Consider the following 17,072-nt stretch of genomic DNA (forward strand, 5'->3'; position numbering starts at 1 on the left):
GCTACGGAGGTGCCGATAGTACGCTACTGCAACAGGATCTGGAAAAGTTGAGCAGATGGGCTGAGAAGTGGAAACTGAAGTTTAACATTGACAAATGTAAAGTGCTGCATATGGATAGAAGCAGTGCTTTTTTTGTAAAAAAATAGGTGCCGGTACTCATTCTTTGCTATCACGAAAAATTGAAAATTAAAAGGATATGAAAAGTACTCTAAAAATTTTTTTTTCCTGATATTGTTTGTTACTTTCGTAGTAACGTTTTTGGAATAAGAACAACAAATTTAGTATATTAACACAGTTTATTAAGTATTCAAGTATATATAGTAAAATAAGTAAATAAATCGGTCAACTACTGAGTGCCAGGTGCTAAGGATGACACAAATGGTCGTTAGTGTAGTATCTCAAATAGGGAGCTTTATGGTAACTGAAAAAAAAGGTTTTTAGTACACCGGCTTGGCCTAAAACTTAGAAAATAACGAAAACGTTGTCTATTTGAGTCTTTCCAGTTGTTGTGAATGACAAGTGTGGGAGAAGCAACCGACTTCTTCCTGGAGAAGCAATTAAAGTCTCAGGGGAGAAGCGACTGGCAGGTGAGGGCCATGCAAGATTCCGCACAGATGCCTCTCCACCACCACCACCGCCTCAACACTGGCTCTCTGAGTATCTCCTTGCGGGACAACTCCAGCTTTGAAAATTGTTAAAAATACTTCTGGTCGCAAAATTTATAAATGACCTTTATAGAATTATTAACTATTTAGCAACCTTTTTGTCACCAAAAGGAGAGTTACTTAGTACAAAGAAATGCACTATCGAAGTGCAATAAAAAATTGGTTTTTTAATTTTAACACATATATAATTTATAATTTATCATTTAATTATAAATGATAGATTTCAATCAGAATAGTTTTCCCTTGATAAGCATCGAATAACACATAGTTAATGTGATTTTTAAATTTTTAGCTCCGTTAGCGACGGAAAATTTACTCACATTTTCCTGTCTGGTGGCGCCATTTTTAATTTTAAAATTATATTTTAAACATACTCGTTGAGCTCTTTCCAACAGTGTAGCTATAGGTTGTCGACAACATTTTTATTCCCCCACATTTTAATCCCCCTCCATTTCTCAGACAAATTTTTATCAACAATGATCAATATGGCGTTATGTCGGCCCACTTGATGTGCAAACCCATGCAAAATTTCTAGTCAATAGGTTGAGTGGTTCCAGAGATACAATGCTGTGGCAGACAACCGGGTGACATTTTAAGGGTCCTTCGTTAGACTACAGCCCCTAAAAATAATAAGTAAAAATAAATAACATAAGTAAAAATAATTTTATAATAAAGTTTTTGTAGAATATTCCAAATTTTTATTAAGTTTTCATCCGACACCCTATGCCGACTTCTTTTCTTCCTCTTTGTGTGTGTCGGTTGCTGAAAGACGTTTCCGAAGCAGCCACAAATTGACATATTTTGCTGGATCGAAGCGGGCCAGCGATGGGCATACAATTTTAAGAAACAGTACTGAAGAAACTGTTTTTGTCATCAACGAAGCTCTGGTTGGGCTGACAATCAGATTCATTTGTGAAAATCCTCATTCACATTCAATCGATGAAATTGGTATCATACTCAGAGGGCCATCAAATTCTTCAATTCTTCCGAAACCATCTTTTCAACTAGGTGCTCCCGAAATCCATGAATTGCATTTAACTGTAACTTAACTGACAATTTTCTAACTTCATTTTCACCAAATGCCAAGAATTCATGCCTAGAAGGTTTAATATCTTCGTTGTCCTCGTTTTCCTTCTCTCGTCATTGGTATTATCACTAGTTCTTAAATTTGAATTTTTTTTTTTTTTTTAAACTGTCCAAAATGTCAGTGTCATTCGGATATTCAGGTACCGTGACCATGTAAACAGAGATAGGGGAAATTTACGGAAAAATGTGGATAACACACTTACACGAAACAGCAGATGATTATTTGTTGGGATAAAAGAAAATCACTTTTCTAATTCTCGAATGGGGTGCTTACAGTTGATGCACGAAGGTGTCCAACCTACGGCCCACGAGGAAAGTGAACTAAAACAGCATTTTAAATTTTATTAATTATCAAAAAAAAAATCTCATTAAATGTTTTGTTCAGTAAATGTAATTGTGTATTGTACTTAATAAAGCTTAGAGGGGAACAGGTATCCTGTGTGTTATCAGACTCTCAGCCTAAAACACTGATGGATCCAATATCTCTCTATTACAGAAGATTTAGGAGAAGTCCGGTTGGCCTGGCTCCCTAAAATCCACTCATGCACACCTTCTTGATGGTAAGCCCTGTTATGTCACTTAGGTGGCAACGAACGTGTAGAGTGGTTCTCTTCAAGACGCCTGGTCAGCGTGAAGAGGAAAAGACCAAACCCTCCAGCATATGAGAGCACAACAATACAAATGGCCCTCAGTCCCCAGCAGCTTTCACTCTCCCTCTTACAGCAGCGAGAGGATCAGAGTGGAAGCAGAGGGTGCTAAGAATCTCTGAGTATGACCAGGCTGCCATGCACGAAACTGAACTTGGCCTGTTATAACGTATGATCACTCATCGGTGAAGACAGGATATTAGAGCGGGAAAAGGAATTAGAAAATGTGAATTGGAATATCATCGGTTTGGCTAAAACAAGAAGAAGAAATGAATCACTTATATGTTTATCAAGAGGAAATCTGCTGTACACCAATGGAAACAGTGAAAGGAGTGAAGGTGGAGTTGGGTTTCTGGTCCATAAAGATTTTAAAAACAACATTTTGGAATTCAAAAGTACATCACCAAGGGTGTCAAGACTAATACTCAAGATTTCTAAGAGGTACAAGCTAAAGATTATAATGATTTATGCACCAACATCGAGCCATGATGATGAAGAGGTTTAAGAAATGTACACTGAAATTGAGAGTCTTTTAGATGAGCAGAAAACCCACTACACTATTATTATGGGGGACTCCAATGCTAAGGTTGGAAAAAGGCAAAACAGCGCAGAAAGAGGAATTATAGAAAATTTTGGAATTGGTGAAAGAAATAAAAGAGGTGAAAGACTTGTGGAATTTGCAAAATCTCAAGGCCTGTCAATAATGAACACTTTTTTCAAGAAAAGGGTGAACAGAAAGTTGACATGGAAGAGTCCAAATGAATTAACAACTAATGAAATTGACTTCATCCTCACTAACAGAAGATATATTGTGAATGATGTTACCATCCTGAATAAGGTAAATGTTGGAAGTGATCACAGAATGGTAAGATGTACACTTGATATATATGTAGGAAAGGAAAAAACTGACTCGAGTAAAGAATACAAAGGTCTTTGAGATAACAGAGGAGGAGAAAAAGCAGTATGTACTGGAACTTAAGAACAAGTTTGAGCTTATGCGGACTGCTCAGGACCAAGATAGCGACAAGGAATATTACAACTTTCTGAAAGTGATAAAGCCCAAGAAACCTATAGGGAAAAAGAAATCCAAAGAAGAAAAAATTAGTCAAGAAACACTTGTCATGATGAACCGAAGATGACAAATGAAGAGCAAGAAAAACACTGACAGGGAGAAAATTGAGTATACTGAGTTATGCAAAGCCATTAGAAAGAGACTCAGAGAGGACATAAGAAGATTTAACACAAGAAAAGTAGAACAATAATTAAGGGAAAACAAAGGATTTAAATCAGCAGCCATGAGCAGTAATACAGAAAGACAAATGATACTGAAACTGAAGAATAGCGATGGTATACTTATAAACAGCAGAGAAGGCATAATTCAAATAGCAGAAGACTACTATAGAGAATTATACAAGGAGCGAGGGAATGATACCAGCAGTGGGGAAGATGGATTGCAAAGTAGCAACACATACGACATACCCGATATTCTTCCTGATGAGGTACAACATGCATTGAAGAAAATGAAGAATCGGAAAGCCCAGGGGGAAGATGAAGTTACTGTAGAGTTGTTAAAATTGGGAGGAAGATACATAACACAAAAACTGGCAAAGCTCTTCGCAAAGTGCATTAAAAAAGGTGTGATGCCTAAGCAGTGGAATAATGCAATCATAGTTTTGCTGCATAAGAGAGGAGATAAATCAGAAATTGGAAATTATAGACCAATTAGCTTGTTATCCCACATCTACAAGTTGTTCACAAGGGTCATTACTAACAGATTAGAAAGAATACTTGATGAGAATCAACCGAAAGAGCAAGCTGGATTCAGGACAGGATTCTCAACTATGGATCACCTTCACGTAATATCACAGCTAATGGAGAAAGCAAATGAATATAAAACACCATCATGCCTGGCATTTGTGGACTATGAAAAGGCATTTGACTCCATACAGCATAAGGCAATGTTTCAGGCACTGGAAAGACAAGGCATAGATACTCCATATATTATGAATTTGAAGAAAATATATGAGAGTGCTACCTCCTTTATTGACAAAGACAATAGGAAATTTAAAATCGAGAAAGGAGTTCGACAAGGAGACACAATATCTCCGAAGCTGTTTTCTGCTGCCCTTGCGGAAGCTTTCAGAAGATTAGACTGGTCGCAGAAAGGAGTCAATGTGAACGGAGAGTACCTAAAATCCACAGTTAGTAAGGATTTTGGACTAAAGATGAATATGGTTAAAACAAAAGTAATGATGAACAAGTATGCCACGGAAAGGGAAATAATGATTGAACGAGCAGTAATTGAAAAGGTGGAGTCATATACTTATCTGGGACAAGTTATTAGCTGTAATAATGATAAATGGCTGGAAGTCAAGAGAAGAATAAATTTTGGATGGATAGCATTCAGGAAATATAGTCACATACTGAAGAGCAATATTCCAGTTTGTCTGAAATGTAAAATAATGAATCAATGTATACTCCCCACCATGACTTATGGAAGTGAAACTTGGGCACTCACCAAAAGAATGGAAGAGAAGCTGAGAACTACACAGCGAAGAATGGAACAAATTATATTGGGAATCAGACTGTTAGATAAGAAGAGAAACATGTGTATTAGGCAGCAAACTCAAGTAAAGGACATTCTTATAAAAACTAAAGAACTAAAATGGTCTTGAGCAGGACACATAGCTCGAATACATGATAACAGATGGATGAAGAGAATAACAGAATGGTACCCGAGAGGAGCTAGAAGAAAACCTGGAAGACAACAACGAGATGGACAGATGAAATTCATGAATTTTTGGGTAGTAAATGGATGGCCAGTGCTCAAAACAGAAGGAACTGGAAAGTTGCTGGAGAGGCCTTCATCCTGCAGTGGATTGAAAATGGCTGATGATGATGACTTAATAAAATTTTAGAATATTTTCAATTTTACTCAACAAGATATGGAAAATGTAACACAATAAAGAAATCTACCTTTGAATTTTTTTGAATACGCCCCCTGTACGGGAAATGTTTGGACACCACTGCAGTAGAAGGTGGACCAGAGCCCATTGGGAATACACCTTGATCTGCTCAATGCAGACCACTGTGACTTCTCTGTATGTGGGAGGGGTGGTCGGATAGTTTTTACCAGGTACCACTATAAGTTGTAGAATAGTGATCCCTTCAGCTCTCTTAATTTGCGCAGCAGCACTAATTGCCTAAATTGCCTGAAGGCCAGAAATGCAAACAGAGCGTACCGAGTTAATTCTCTCCAATTCCGTTCGCTATATGAAAATTTTCTCGCTCAACAGAAACTATTTTAAATGTAACTTCCAGGGGGAATTCAAAATACTTATACAGAGGTCCGACTGAGTAATTTAGAATTAATAAATAAAATAGGTCTGACTGAGTAATTTAGAATTATGAAAATGGTTATACAGTTTTATGTAGAAAATATCTTAACAATAGACAGTGAAAAATGTAAATTTAGTTAAATAATTTTAAGCTTATTTCAATAGTAGATAAATATGTGAAAAAAATTTACGGAATATTACAAATTTTAAAGTGCACTGCATCCAAATGTCACACGTCACTGTTAATAAAGGTGCCGGTACGTAGTACCGTTGCGTACCGTCACAAAAAAAGCACTGGGTAGAAGTAACCCCAGAGTAACATATCAATTGGATGGTACTGCACTCAAGGTAGTGTAGAATGAAAAGGACCTGAGCAGTGCAAAAAGGCGGCAAGAGTAGCTCATGGTGTCTTGTCAATGATATACAGGAATTTTGCTAGTAGGGATAAGGGAGTGATTGTCCCCTTGTATAAGGCAATGGTCAGGCCACACCTTGAGTACTGTATACAAGTCTGGAGGTCTCATTTTAGGAAATATGAGGAGCTGCTGGAACAAGTACAGAGAAGGGCAACGAGATTGGCGAGTGGAACAAAGGGTTGGTGTTACCAAGAAAGGCTTAAGTTCTGCAAATTGCAGCTTCTGGAGACTAGGCACCTGCAAGGTGATCTAATTAAGGTGCAAAAGGCCTTGAATGGATTGAGTAAGCTCAATGCTAATGGGATTCTTCCTTTTGTATTACTCACCTGAGGGGACATAAATTCAAATTGAGAAAAGACAATTGTAGAATGGATGTAAGGAAATTCACCTTTAGCCAGCAGGTGGTTGATAGTTGGAACAAACTTCTATCTGTTGTAGTGGAGGCCAGCAACTTAAATAAGTTCAAGGCAGAACTAGAAACATTTGGAGTGAATGGATGGGTGAAATGGGAAGGGTGTTTTTTTTTTTGGCTGATGCTACATAAGCTTGCTTTCTTGCAAGCTTATGTACTAATGCTAAAATAAGTTAAACGATTTAAATGGAAAATGCAATCGCTGTAATTGTTTTAATAATGCTATACTTTAAAATTACCGTATTACATAGCAGTGCTTCATTATTTAAAAAATGAAATTTCGAAATTGTCAATTTTCTTGTAATGATCCGTGTCTTCAAAATGAGATGTTTACACGGAATCCTGTAAACATATCTCAACAGTGCATAAATAAGAAATATGGAACAACTCAGCCACGTAATCATAGGCCACATAATGTAACAACTGCCGCAGCTGAGTGGTCACACACAAGGTTATAAAAAAGTTTTTTCCTGACATTTCTAACTTTTTTTTTTTTTTTTTTTATAACAGTTCTTTCTCAATTTTTTTTGAGAAACAGGAAAGAGGAAAATATTTAGTTTTGCAAGTATCCCATTTGCAATTAACATTTCATTGATGCACTTTATATTGCATCTCTAATCGAGGTGAAACAGGAAGAAAATTGAACATGTACAGTAATTATTCTCAGATAACTACTGTTTTTTACAAAAATTTAATCATCTAACTGAGAGAATATACAATGGCCCATATTTTGGAAACCATTTCAGTAGTCAGTTACACTCTGTGAGGTATAGACTTTGCTTCTGCAAATGTCTATTGTGAAATTCATGTTTTGCCATTGTTTATGGCAAAATGTGAATGTGATCATGTCCTCTGGGAGGGGACACGATCACATTCAGGGGATATATTAATGCACAATATATTGAGGTTGCAATGTAATCTGTAATTTGCAGATTTACTGGAAACTGCCATACCTTATCTACTCCTGCACTAAGAATGTAGTTTCCTTTCTTATTCCATTTTAAGGCAAATATAGGACCTTTATGTTGACCTAATGTACTTGCTAGCCGACCTAAAAGATATAAAATATCTATTTAATATACAAATTCTAAAACTTTTAAGAATGAAAAGAGCAGAATAGTTCAGCAAATTCCTTACCATCTGTAGTCCATATCCTTGCATAACCATCATATGAGCCTGTTGCTAAGAGTGTTCCATCAGACTTTAAGAAATAAAATGAAATTCATAAAAAATTCATTTAAATTCATTCATAAAAAATTCAAAAAATTCATTTAAGAACACATATCAATATTATCAATATAATTATACACAAACTGGTCATTCAATTTTCAAAATAGCCGTTGGCAAGAGAGGGTATGTTCAAGAATATGCTGATACAGATGCAAGTCCTAACATGTTGTCTGGTAGTTACATGCTGTTAGAATAAACCATACTGTGAGCTGCATAATGGAGAATCAGAAGACTGAGCAATGTTTCGTTATTTGATATACCAGAGAACAATACCAGAGCTTTACAAAGGCGTGTTTGAAGGAAACTGCATTTTCAAGTGGCACAAGTACATTAAAGAAGGTCAAGATCTATGGCCACGATGACCACTCTCAAAGATGTATCAAGAAATAGTCGCTGAGAGTGTTTCTATAAGTGGGTTCATTGATCACTTTGAAAGGGATTATTTTAAAGAGGGGACACGACGAAAATTAAAATTAAGGAAGGTCCTTTCCATGAATTACCGTATTTCCCCATGTATAAGACACACCTTAATTTTGGGGCCCGAAATTTGAAAAAAAATGTATTACATAAAGTTATTGAACTCAAGTTTTATTCATCATAAAATTCATACAACTCATCACTGTCAAAACTCCCATCCATTAGCTTGTCCTCATCTGTGTCTGATGACGAATCACTGTCTTCATATATTGCCTCGTCCTCAATTTCATCTATGGCATTTGAAATGCCACACTTCTTAAATGACTTGACAACGATCTCAATCTTGATATTACCCCAGGATCTTTTCACCCAGGTACAATCTTCTCCTATAGTTGGTTTCTTCACTCTTCCTGCTGGTGTCAAATTGTCCCCAGAAGACTTCATCTATTGGTTCCATTCGTCTCTCATGTCAGCTTTGAAGGGTTTGTTAGTGCTGACATCAAGTGATTGGAGCTGGGATGTCAAGGTATGACGGCAAGCTTTGTTTTTTTCTCTGCAGCAATCCTCTTTGTATTTTTTGTTATGTGTGCCCATAACTGATCAAGCACCAATAGGGCAGGTTTGTGTAAGAGCCCACCTGGTCTCCTGCTCCAAACTTTCTCAAACCAGATCTTCATCCCATCCTGATCCATCCAACCCTTGTCATGAACGTGGACAATCACTCCTCAAGGAATGTCTTCTTTTGGCATTGTTTTGCGTTTGAAAATCAGCACAGGAGGCAGCTTGGTTCCATCGGCACAACAAGCTAGAACAACTGTATAATGGCTCTTTTCGTGTCCACTTGTCTTCACAGTTAGTTTTCACCCCCTTCTTATCAAGTTATGTTACTTGGGACATCAAATTGAAGGGGGACTTTGTCCATATTTGCAATCTGTCCCAACTCAAACTGATGTCTTCCGACATTGAATGACAAAACAATGAAATTCAAGGACGTTCTGCCCATAGCTTTCAGGCATCTTTTGGGCAAGTCTGGTGGGTGTACGCATACTTAGTCCATTCCATTTCATGAACCTGAAACACCAATTGTGTCCTCCTTTGAAATCAGTAACTTCTTTTTCATCAGCAATTCTTGCCTCATGCTGAACCATCTTTGTGGACACAGGAATTCCAATTGCCCTTTGCTCCTCAATCCATATCTTCAATTCCGTCTCTAAATCAGGCCATTTTGTTGACTTGTCTCTAATGGCCTTCTTCTGCCATGGCATTTTCAGTTTGTTTGTTTGTTTGTTTGTTATTTGTTTTTAGGAGCATTAGCAACTAAGGCCATATTGCTCCGGGGATATGCAGTGGTCATCCCCTGACCTTTCCGCATCCTCTGTATTTGGTGGTGACGGGCTCGAACCCCGGTCTAATCAAGAAGTGTGTGCTACGCACTGCTGCTCCTTCCCACCTGGCTACGGAGGTGCCAAAGGCGTTTTCAGTAGGATTTCTTCTTCCCATAGCCAGTCTCGGATTGTTTTCTCAGTTGGAGGAGGACCAAACTTACGTTCAGCAGCAGATTTCCATTCACTTTTGCAAACTGGATCACTTTTAACTTGAATTCAGCACTGTATGAAAATCTTTTCTGAGCCATTTCTGGGCAGAACATGGCAAAACGTGGCAAAACGTTACCTAATATACCGGTAACAAGTTTTTTTTTTTTTTTTTTTTTGATTTGGTAGTTGTTGGCGCATCGGCTTCTGTGGCCATATTGCACCTCCCAAGGTTTTTGCAGTACTTTGATCCAAGCCCGAGGCGGGAATCGAACCTGCGACCTTTGGGTTGCCGGGCAGGTACTTTACCCACTCGGCTAGCCCAGTCGGCCGGCAAGTGCAAAACAATGAGCGCAAAGACAACAAGCGCGAAAAAGCAAGAAATGCAAGTTAAAAAATCTACAGCCACTGTATAAGACGCACCCAGTTTTTAGACCCCAAATTTTTCGAAAAAAAGGTGCGTCTTATACATGGGGAAATACGGTAAATAATTAAACGATCAAACTGTGTATATTTTTAATTGCTTAATAATAATAATACAAACATATGTCTAAAATCTAGTTAATTACAGTAACTGATTTATTTTGCTATATCTGAACAACTTTGATGGGAATAGTAGAAAAATACTTTTGAAACAAAACTGCTTTCAAGCAAATCAGTTCAAAACCATTTCATCAGCATTTACTGCAATTGGTGGGGGCAACAAAAGTTTAAATTTTTCTGTTATTTAGTTTCTGTAATGCTTAGGCTATCTTGGCATAAACCAATTGAAGTTGAAATAATACATTCAAATTTAAATACCAAATATTGTACAATAAGGATTAAGGTATAAATTTATTATGTTAAGTTATTAATATATAGGTTGTTTGATATTCAAAATAAACTATTACAAAGTGAAAGTCTGACACAAAACCACTAAAACATTCTTGCCTATTATTATGAAATAATAATAAACATCCAGCAGTACAGACATTACTACGAGTTCATTTACTAAAAGTAAAGTAGAGTGTATGGTACTGTATACTGTGCTCTTTATTTATTTTATATCACAATCTGTAAATACAATAAAAATGTGCATACACATGATGAAGCATTAAATATTTATGCAGTTTGTTGAAAGAGATATACATTGACACTATCAAGTGCATTTATAGGTTTTTACTGACAGAGCCATCTTTCACCCTGAGCTTATCTGACCTGTGTCCAGGACCTCAGATGGCCACAGTTATGCAAGCTAGCTAGTCAAGTAATTCTTCAAAGGATAAATATTTTGCAAGCCCGTTCAGTCAAAAAAATATGTACAGGTAACCCTCGTATAACATGGTAGTTAGGTTCCTATAAAATCTCATGTAGTATGAAACCATGTTATATGGGACTAAGAATCAGTACAAGGGGGTTACGTTCCAAAAGCTAACAAAAATTTTTTATAGCTACCAGAAACTCAATTTTTATTAAAAATAGTAATAACTGAACAAACACCTTACAAACTGTGATACATATAGGTCAGATAATGTACATTCATTTAATTTTCTTCCTCTACATTGCTACTAAGCACAATCAATGAGATTGTTTTCTCAGTTGCAGAATACCTTCACCTTCTGAACTTTCTTCTGCAGCATCTAGATTTCATGTATCTTCTTCTCTCCTTAAAAACATCAGTAATCTGGGTTTGTTTGCTTTTGCTTGATAGATCTCTGCAAATTTCTTGGTTTAGAGCTAAGCATTTTCAAAGCTCCCTTTTAAACTTTGCCCTCCTTTCCGTTGAAGGATCTGCATTCAAAAATAAGATACTAATTGCTCGGCCTTCCCATATGCTTTTTAGTGTAAAATTTTGAAATTCAAAATTTCCATCTGCACTATTCATCCTCTAAATTGATTTGGTTTACCTCCAAGGCTATTTCCACCAAATTCACTTCACCAGCCTCTTTTTCTACCAGTAATTTGTGACTGTCTTCAAGTCATATCATCAAAACATTCCCCTCCTACCTACTTAGCAAGTTCTACTATCGCACCGATTCAGTTTGAATGATAAAGCTATGATTCTGATACAGTCCACAATTGAAAAATGGAAAAAAAAAAAAAAAAAAAAAACAGGATTTTTTTTTACTGATATCGTCAGTCCAAATATCCAAATACTGAGTGCTTTTTTCCATTTTCTCAATTATTGGCACTCAGGGACAAGCTGTTGTATTTGAGGAAATGAAAGATCTTGCAGCAACAGCAGTTCTAATTTTCTGTTCATTTTGCTTTATAGTCTTAAGATGATCCAAAATTTGTATCTTTGATTCTAGAGAAATAAAGTTTCTTTTGAAGGGTGCTGTTTTACTTTCCTTAGGGAAGTAAATTCCATAATTTAGGGCTCGAATTTAATTTACAACAAAGAAATTATTCCAATAGGTTCTTAAGAACAAAGTTTAGTAATACATACTCAGAAAATTTTATAAATGATCAAATAAAAACCAAAAGCACTCTACAAAAACCTCAAAAGTCACAAACTGCATGCTTCGAAGTCACAATTTTTTGTGATCTCATACAAGCACAAGTTCAATTGTGCTTGTATGAGAAATAAAAAAATGGGGATTTATTTTGGGGATTTCCCAAAAAAAATATGGGGATTTCCCAATAATTTTTTTGCACAATGACTAGTGAGTCAACAGCGGGGATTCACAAAAAAGAATGAAAACATTGAAAAATTAAATCCAACATAATAGCAAGGTTTTCCCAGTACAAAAGTTAAAAAATATCATGTTAAGTGAGGTTTGCCACAATTCTCTAACCATGGAGCAAAACTGTGTTATATAAGTACTGTGTTGTGAGAAAGATTGAGCAATTTATCAATCGTGATAGAAACCGTGTTATACAGGGGTGCCGGTATTTAATTTTAAAGTTTCAAAGATCATAATAAGAAATTGTTTATAAAAATTATGCCTATTCAGACCAATTTTAACAAGTTATCTAGTTCTATCATATATAGGTTAATACAGCAGAGCTCTATAAACAAAGTTACAAATATTAATTACAAAAAAGGGGGGGGGGACCTCTTCTCATGAGAATCCAAGTGCTGAGAGTCTCTGATGGGATAAAGACAGCACTGTTTATTAGCATACTGATGCAACGTACATGAGGAATGTGGAATGCATTGCTGTTTTAACTTAATTACTAAATACTGTACGTTGTTCAAAGTTGTTTTTTTATTATTATTATTATTATTATCATTAGCCATATGGTGCAAGGAAGCCTGAGGCTTATGCTGCACCAGCCAAAAAAAAATTTCTGAGTTAACCTGAGAGAGAGAGAGTCAGAAGTAGAAGGGAATCACCAAGAAAGAGAAGAATGATGATATCAGGACCCTGGGTGTGCCAAGCCCATACTCACCAAATGTGAGCCCCTGGGGTAAAATATCATTAATAAATATTGAAAACAGCAATGGGCCCAACACTGAACTCTGAGGGACTCCAATAATAATATCAGTCTAAGAAGAGCAGTGCCTATTGATAATCATTTTCTGTCTTCTCCCACTCAACCATCCCTTTTTCTTCTATAGAAAACAGTAATTTGCACTTAATTCTACATTTCTCCATCTTTTTTATTTTTTTTTTATGACGACCCCAAACACGAGAAAAATTAAAATCTATAGTACTTAGTACTGTGAATGGGTCGGTCGGTGAGAAGATGAAAGAAAATATTTGTTGACATTAGACTTGAACTTTGTAAATTGTAATTTTCAGTAAAAATATAAGATGGAAAGTTGTTCCATAAAATGGAAGTTGAAGGAATAAATGAGGAAGAAGAAAAGTTGGTTCTGTGAGTTTCAAGATGGCCAGTAAAAGGATGTTAGCTGGTTGCAGCATGTGTTCAGACTGCTTTGGAAGAGAGAGCAAGAATTATAGAAGCCAATCAGAAGAAGAGTCGCATGGAAGTATCTATAGAAAAGGCATGCAGCAGAAACAGAATGTCTAAGAGACAGAGAGTGGAAACACGCTGTTAGATATGAGTCATTAGTTAATCTAATTATCCTCGTTTGAATGGAATCTACAAGCTTGAGAGAGGTTTTGGAGGCACCGCCCCAGATGTGAGAACAATATTCCAGGGTAGGGCAGACTTGAGATTTGCACAAAGTGAATAGCTGTTTGGAAGAAAAGTAATTCTGAGGGCGAAAGAGAAAATGCAGTTTTTTAAATGCAGAGGAAGCAATATTTGTAACGTGCTTATCCCAACAGAGATTACAAGTCAGGGTAATCCCCAAAAGAGATATACAGTGAAACTTCTCCTAACGGACACCTCTCATTAACGGACATCTCTCTACAATGGACATTTTCAAATTCCCCAACTCACCTTTATTGGTTTTAACGTGTTTGCAGCTTCTGTCTAGCGGACATTCTCTGTAACGGACGCGGACAGGCAATCTGCACTGTTTCGTTTAGATTAGCACTTAATTTGATCTCCCCATAACGGATTGCGGGAGGGCTCACTGCCCTTTTTCTATAAACTTTTCTTCCACGTATTGCCTCAATCGTGTGTTTATTTTCTATTTCCGATTCTCTGAATTTTATCAAGGTTTACGTCGCATTTCTAAACCCTTTTTCAAGAATTTTAAGGCATGTGTAAAACTTCTGATGAATTCGGTGTGTGCAGGGGGGGGGGGATATGGTCGGCCTTTCGTCTTTTGAGTTTGAGTTTTCAGTTTTGTTCAGTGTCGTGTGAAGTGCACAATGTCTTCTCGTAAACATTTAGCTTTAAAAGATAAAGTCAAACTCATTAATGCGTATGATCGGCAAAAAAGTAGTGTTCGCAATCTCGCTGCAAAATTCAAAATTGGGAAGACACAGGTACGCGACATCCTAAAGAAAAAAAAAAAAAAAAATGAACTACTCAAACAATTTTGGCAACACTGAAATGATCACGTTCAAAAATCATTCCCGAAAACTGTTGGACTTCAAATTGACAATGTTACGTATGAGTGGTTTTGTCACGAACGTGCTAAAAAAATCCCCATTCATGGGCCTATTATTAGGGAAAAGGCTTTGGAGGTTGCGAAATCTATGGGAGAAAATGAGTTCAAAGCTTCTGTGGGATGGCTAGACAAGTTCAAAACTCTGCATAAAATTTCTTGGAAAACTGTAAGTGGTGAAGGTGGATCTGTTGATACTGGGGTTGTAACAGAGTGGACCGTCAAATTGGAAGATTTATGTCATGATTTTTAAGCTAAAATATTTACAACTGTTGTTTCAAGGGCATAAAGTTGAATCTTTTGAATGTTGACTGGAAGTCTAATAAAAAAGCGTGGATGACACGAGATATCATGAGCGAATGGATAAGTCACTTTAACCAAAACATGATTCGTCAAAACAGAAAAATTATTCTTTTCATGGATAATGCTGCATCTCACCCGCACATTGAATTGTCCAACATTCAAATCGTTTTTCAGCCGCCAAACACATCTGCAGAGTGTCAGCCCTTGGATCAAGGGATAATAAAAAATTTTAACCTTCACTACAGAAAACGTGTTTTAAGACATCTCATTGCAAACATGAACGATGTAACATGTGCGAGTGACCTTGCAAAGAAAATCAGCATCCTAGATGTGATTCAATGGATTTCCTCTTCAGTAAACGCAATTAGAAAACAAACTGTCGTGAACTGTTTTGTAAAGTCTGGCTTCTCAAACGCAAAAATTGAAGTTGTGAACAGCAATGTGGAGCACCAAGAAGAACAAGAACTTCAACATCTATTGATAATGTACGATACTTGAGCTACAAGTGACCCTGGCTACAAAGATATAGACTGGAACCTCACTACAAAAGATGGTGCTCTAGATATCAACGATATTATCATCTATATTTTTCAAGACATTCCTCATGAGGATGAAGAAATGGAAGGAGGTCATTCTGTCGAAGAACATATTAATGACGAACCACCGATGAAAATAGAAGAAGCGCTCATACAAATCAATCGTGTAAAAATGTTTTTCGCCGCTGAAGCAGATACTGAAGGACTTTCGATGGTTTCTTCACTCCAAACAAATGTTGAAAACAAAATTATCATCCGGAAGAAGGTGCAGAAGAAAATAAGTGATTACTGTATGTATTTTTCTTAAGATAAAGTCATAATATGCATAGCACAATTGTATGTATATTATTTACAAAAATATTGTGCAAAATCTGTATATATTTTAATTTAATTTTACATTAAACGTTTAACGATTTTCCTTTCTTTCTTTCTTTTTTTTTCCTCCCTCAGAATTCTTGTTAGCGGACACTTCTCTCTACCAGACACATTTTCGTTCCCCATGGCTGTCCGTTAAAGGGAAGTTTCACTGTATAATCTTGACTAGAAATCGGAGTGTCATCAAAGATAAGCACAGGAGAATAACAATCCTTTTGCGAGATATTAGCATTAGCATTAGTAGAGGCATTTGATGCAAGAAAGCAAGCTTATGCAGCGTCAGCCAAAAAAGAAAAAAACAAATAATAAATAAAAAATAACCACTTCCACTTCACCCCTCTGTTCGTTCGAAATACCCGTCCAGCTGAGCCTTAAACTTATTTAGGCTATCAACTTCCACGACAAGGGATGGAAGTCTGTTCCACCAACCAACCAATCACCCTCTGGCTAAAGGCAAATTTCCTCACGTCTATCCTACATCTGTCCTTCCTCAATTTGAATTTATGCCATCTCAGGTGATTATTCTGAGCAAGAGGAAGAATCCCATCAGCATTGAGCATGCTCAAACCATTCAAGGCTTTATACACCTCTATCAGATCACCTCGCTGGTGCCTAGTCTCCAGACACTTTAATTTGCAAAACTTAATCCTTTCTTCATAAGAGCACCCTTTGTTCCATTCACTAATCTTGTTGCCCTTCTCTGTATTCGTTCCAGCATCTCTACATCCTTCTTGAAATGAGGCCTCCAGACCTGTATACAGTACTCTAGGTGTGGTCTGACCATTGCCTTATACAAGGGAATAATCACCTCCCTATCAATGCTAGAAAAATTCCTATATATCATCGACAATACACCATGAGCTACTCTTGCAGCCCGTCTGCACTGCTCAGAAAACTTCATATCTGCCTGCACAACCACCCCCAGGTCCCTTTCATTCTCTACCACTGTCAGTGTAGTACCACAGAGTTGATACATTGCTCTGCGGTTGCTGTTTTCCATATGTAGTACTTTACATTTGTCAATGTTAAACTTCATTTGCCACCTTTCAGCCCATCTGCTCAACCTTTCCAGATCCTGTTGCAGTAGCATAATGTCAGTAGTGTCCTTGACAACCCTGCCAACCTTCGTATCGTCTGCAAACTTGGACATTAAGCTTGATATAC

The 17,072-nt window shown here is 36.9% G+C and overlaps 1 protein-coding gene across 4 annotated transcripts in view; it reads right to left on the reverse strand.

Moving 5' to 3' along the window:
- ebi (transducin beta like ebi) overlaps positions 1 to 17,072 on the reverse strand; it is a 307,663-nt gene that overhangs the window by 163,186 nt on the left and 127,405 nt on the right. For all 4 annotated transcript variants that reach the window (XM_090381672.1, XM_090381699.1, XM_090381689.1 and 1 more), the window contains 2 exons: positions 7,702 to 7,765; positions 7,518 to 7,615 (listed from right to left, as the gene is read on the reverse strand). In XM_090381672.1, coding sequence (XP_090237798.1) covers positions 7,518 to 7,615; positions 7,702 to 7,765 — 162 coding nt within the window. The remainder of the gene's footprint in view (positions 1 to 7,517; positions 7,616 to 7,701; positions 7,766 to 17,072) is intronic.

Source organism: Mastigoproctus giganteus, chromosome 1 (assembly GCF_048544385.1).
Source record: "Mastigoproctus giganteus isolate SK-2022 chromosome 1, ASM4854438v1, whole genome shotgun sequence".
Lineage (NCBI taxonomy): Eukaryota > Metazoa > Arthropoda > Arachnida > Uropygi > Thelyphonidae > Mastigoproctus > Mastigoproctus giganteus.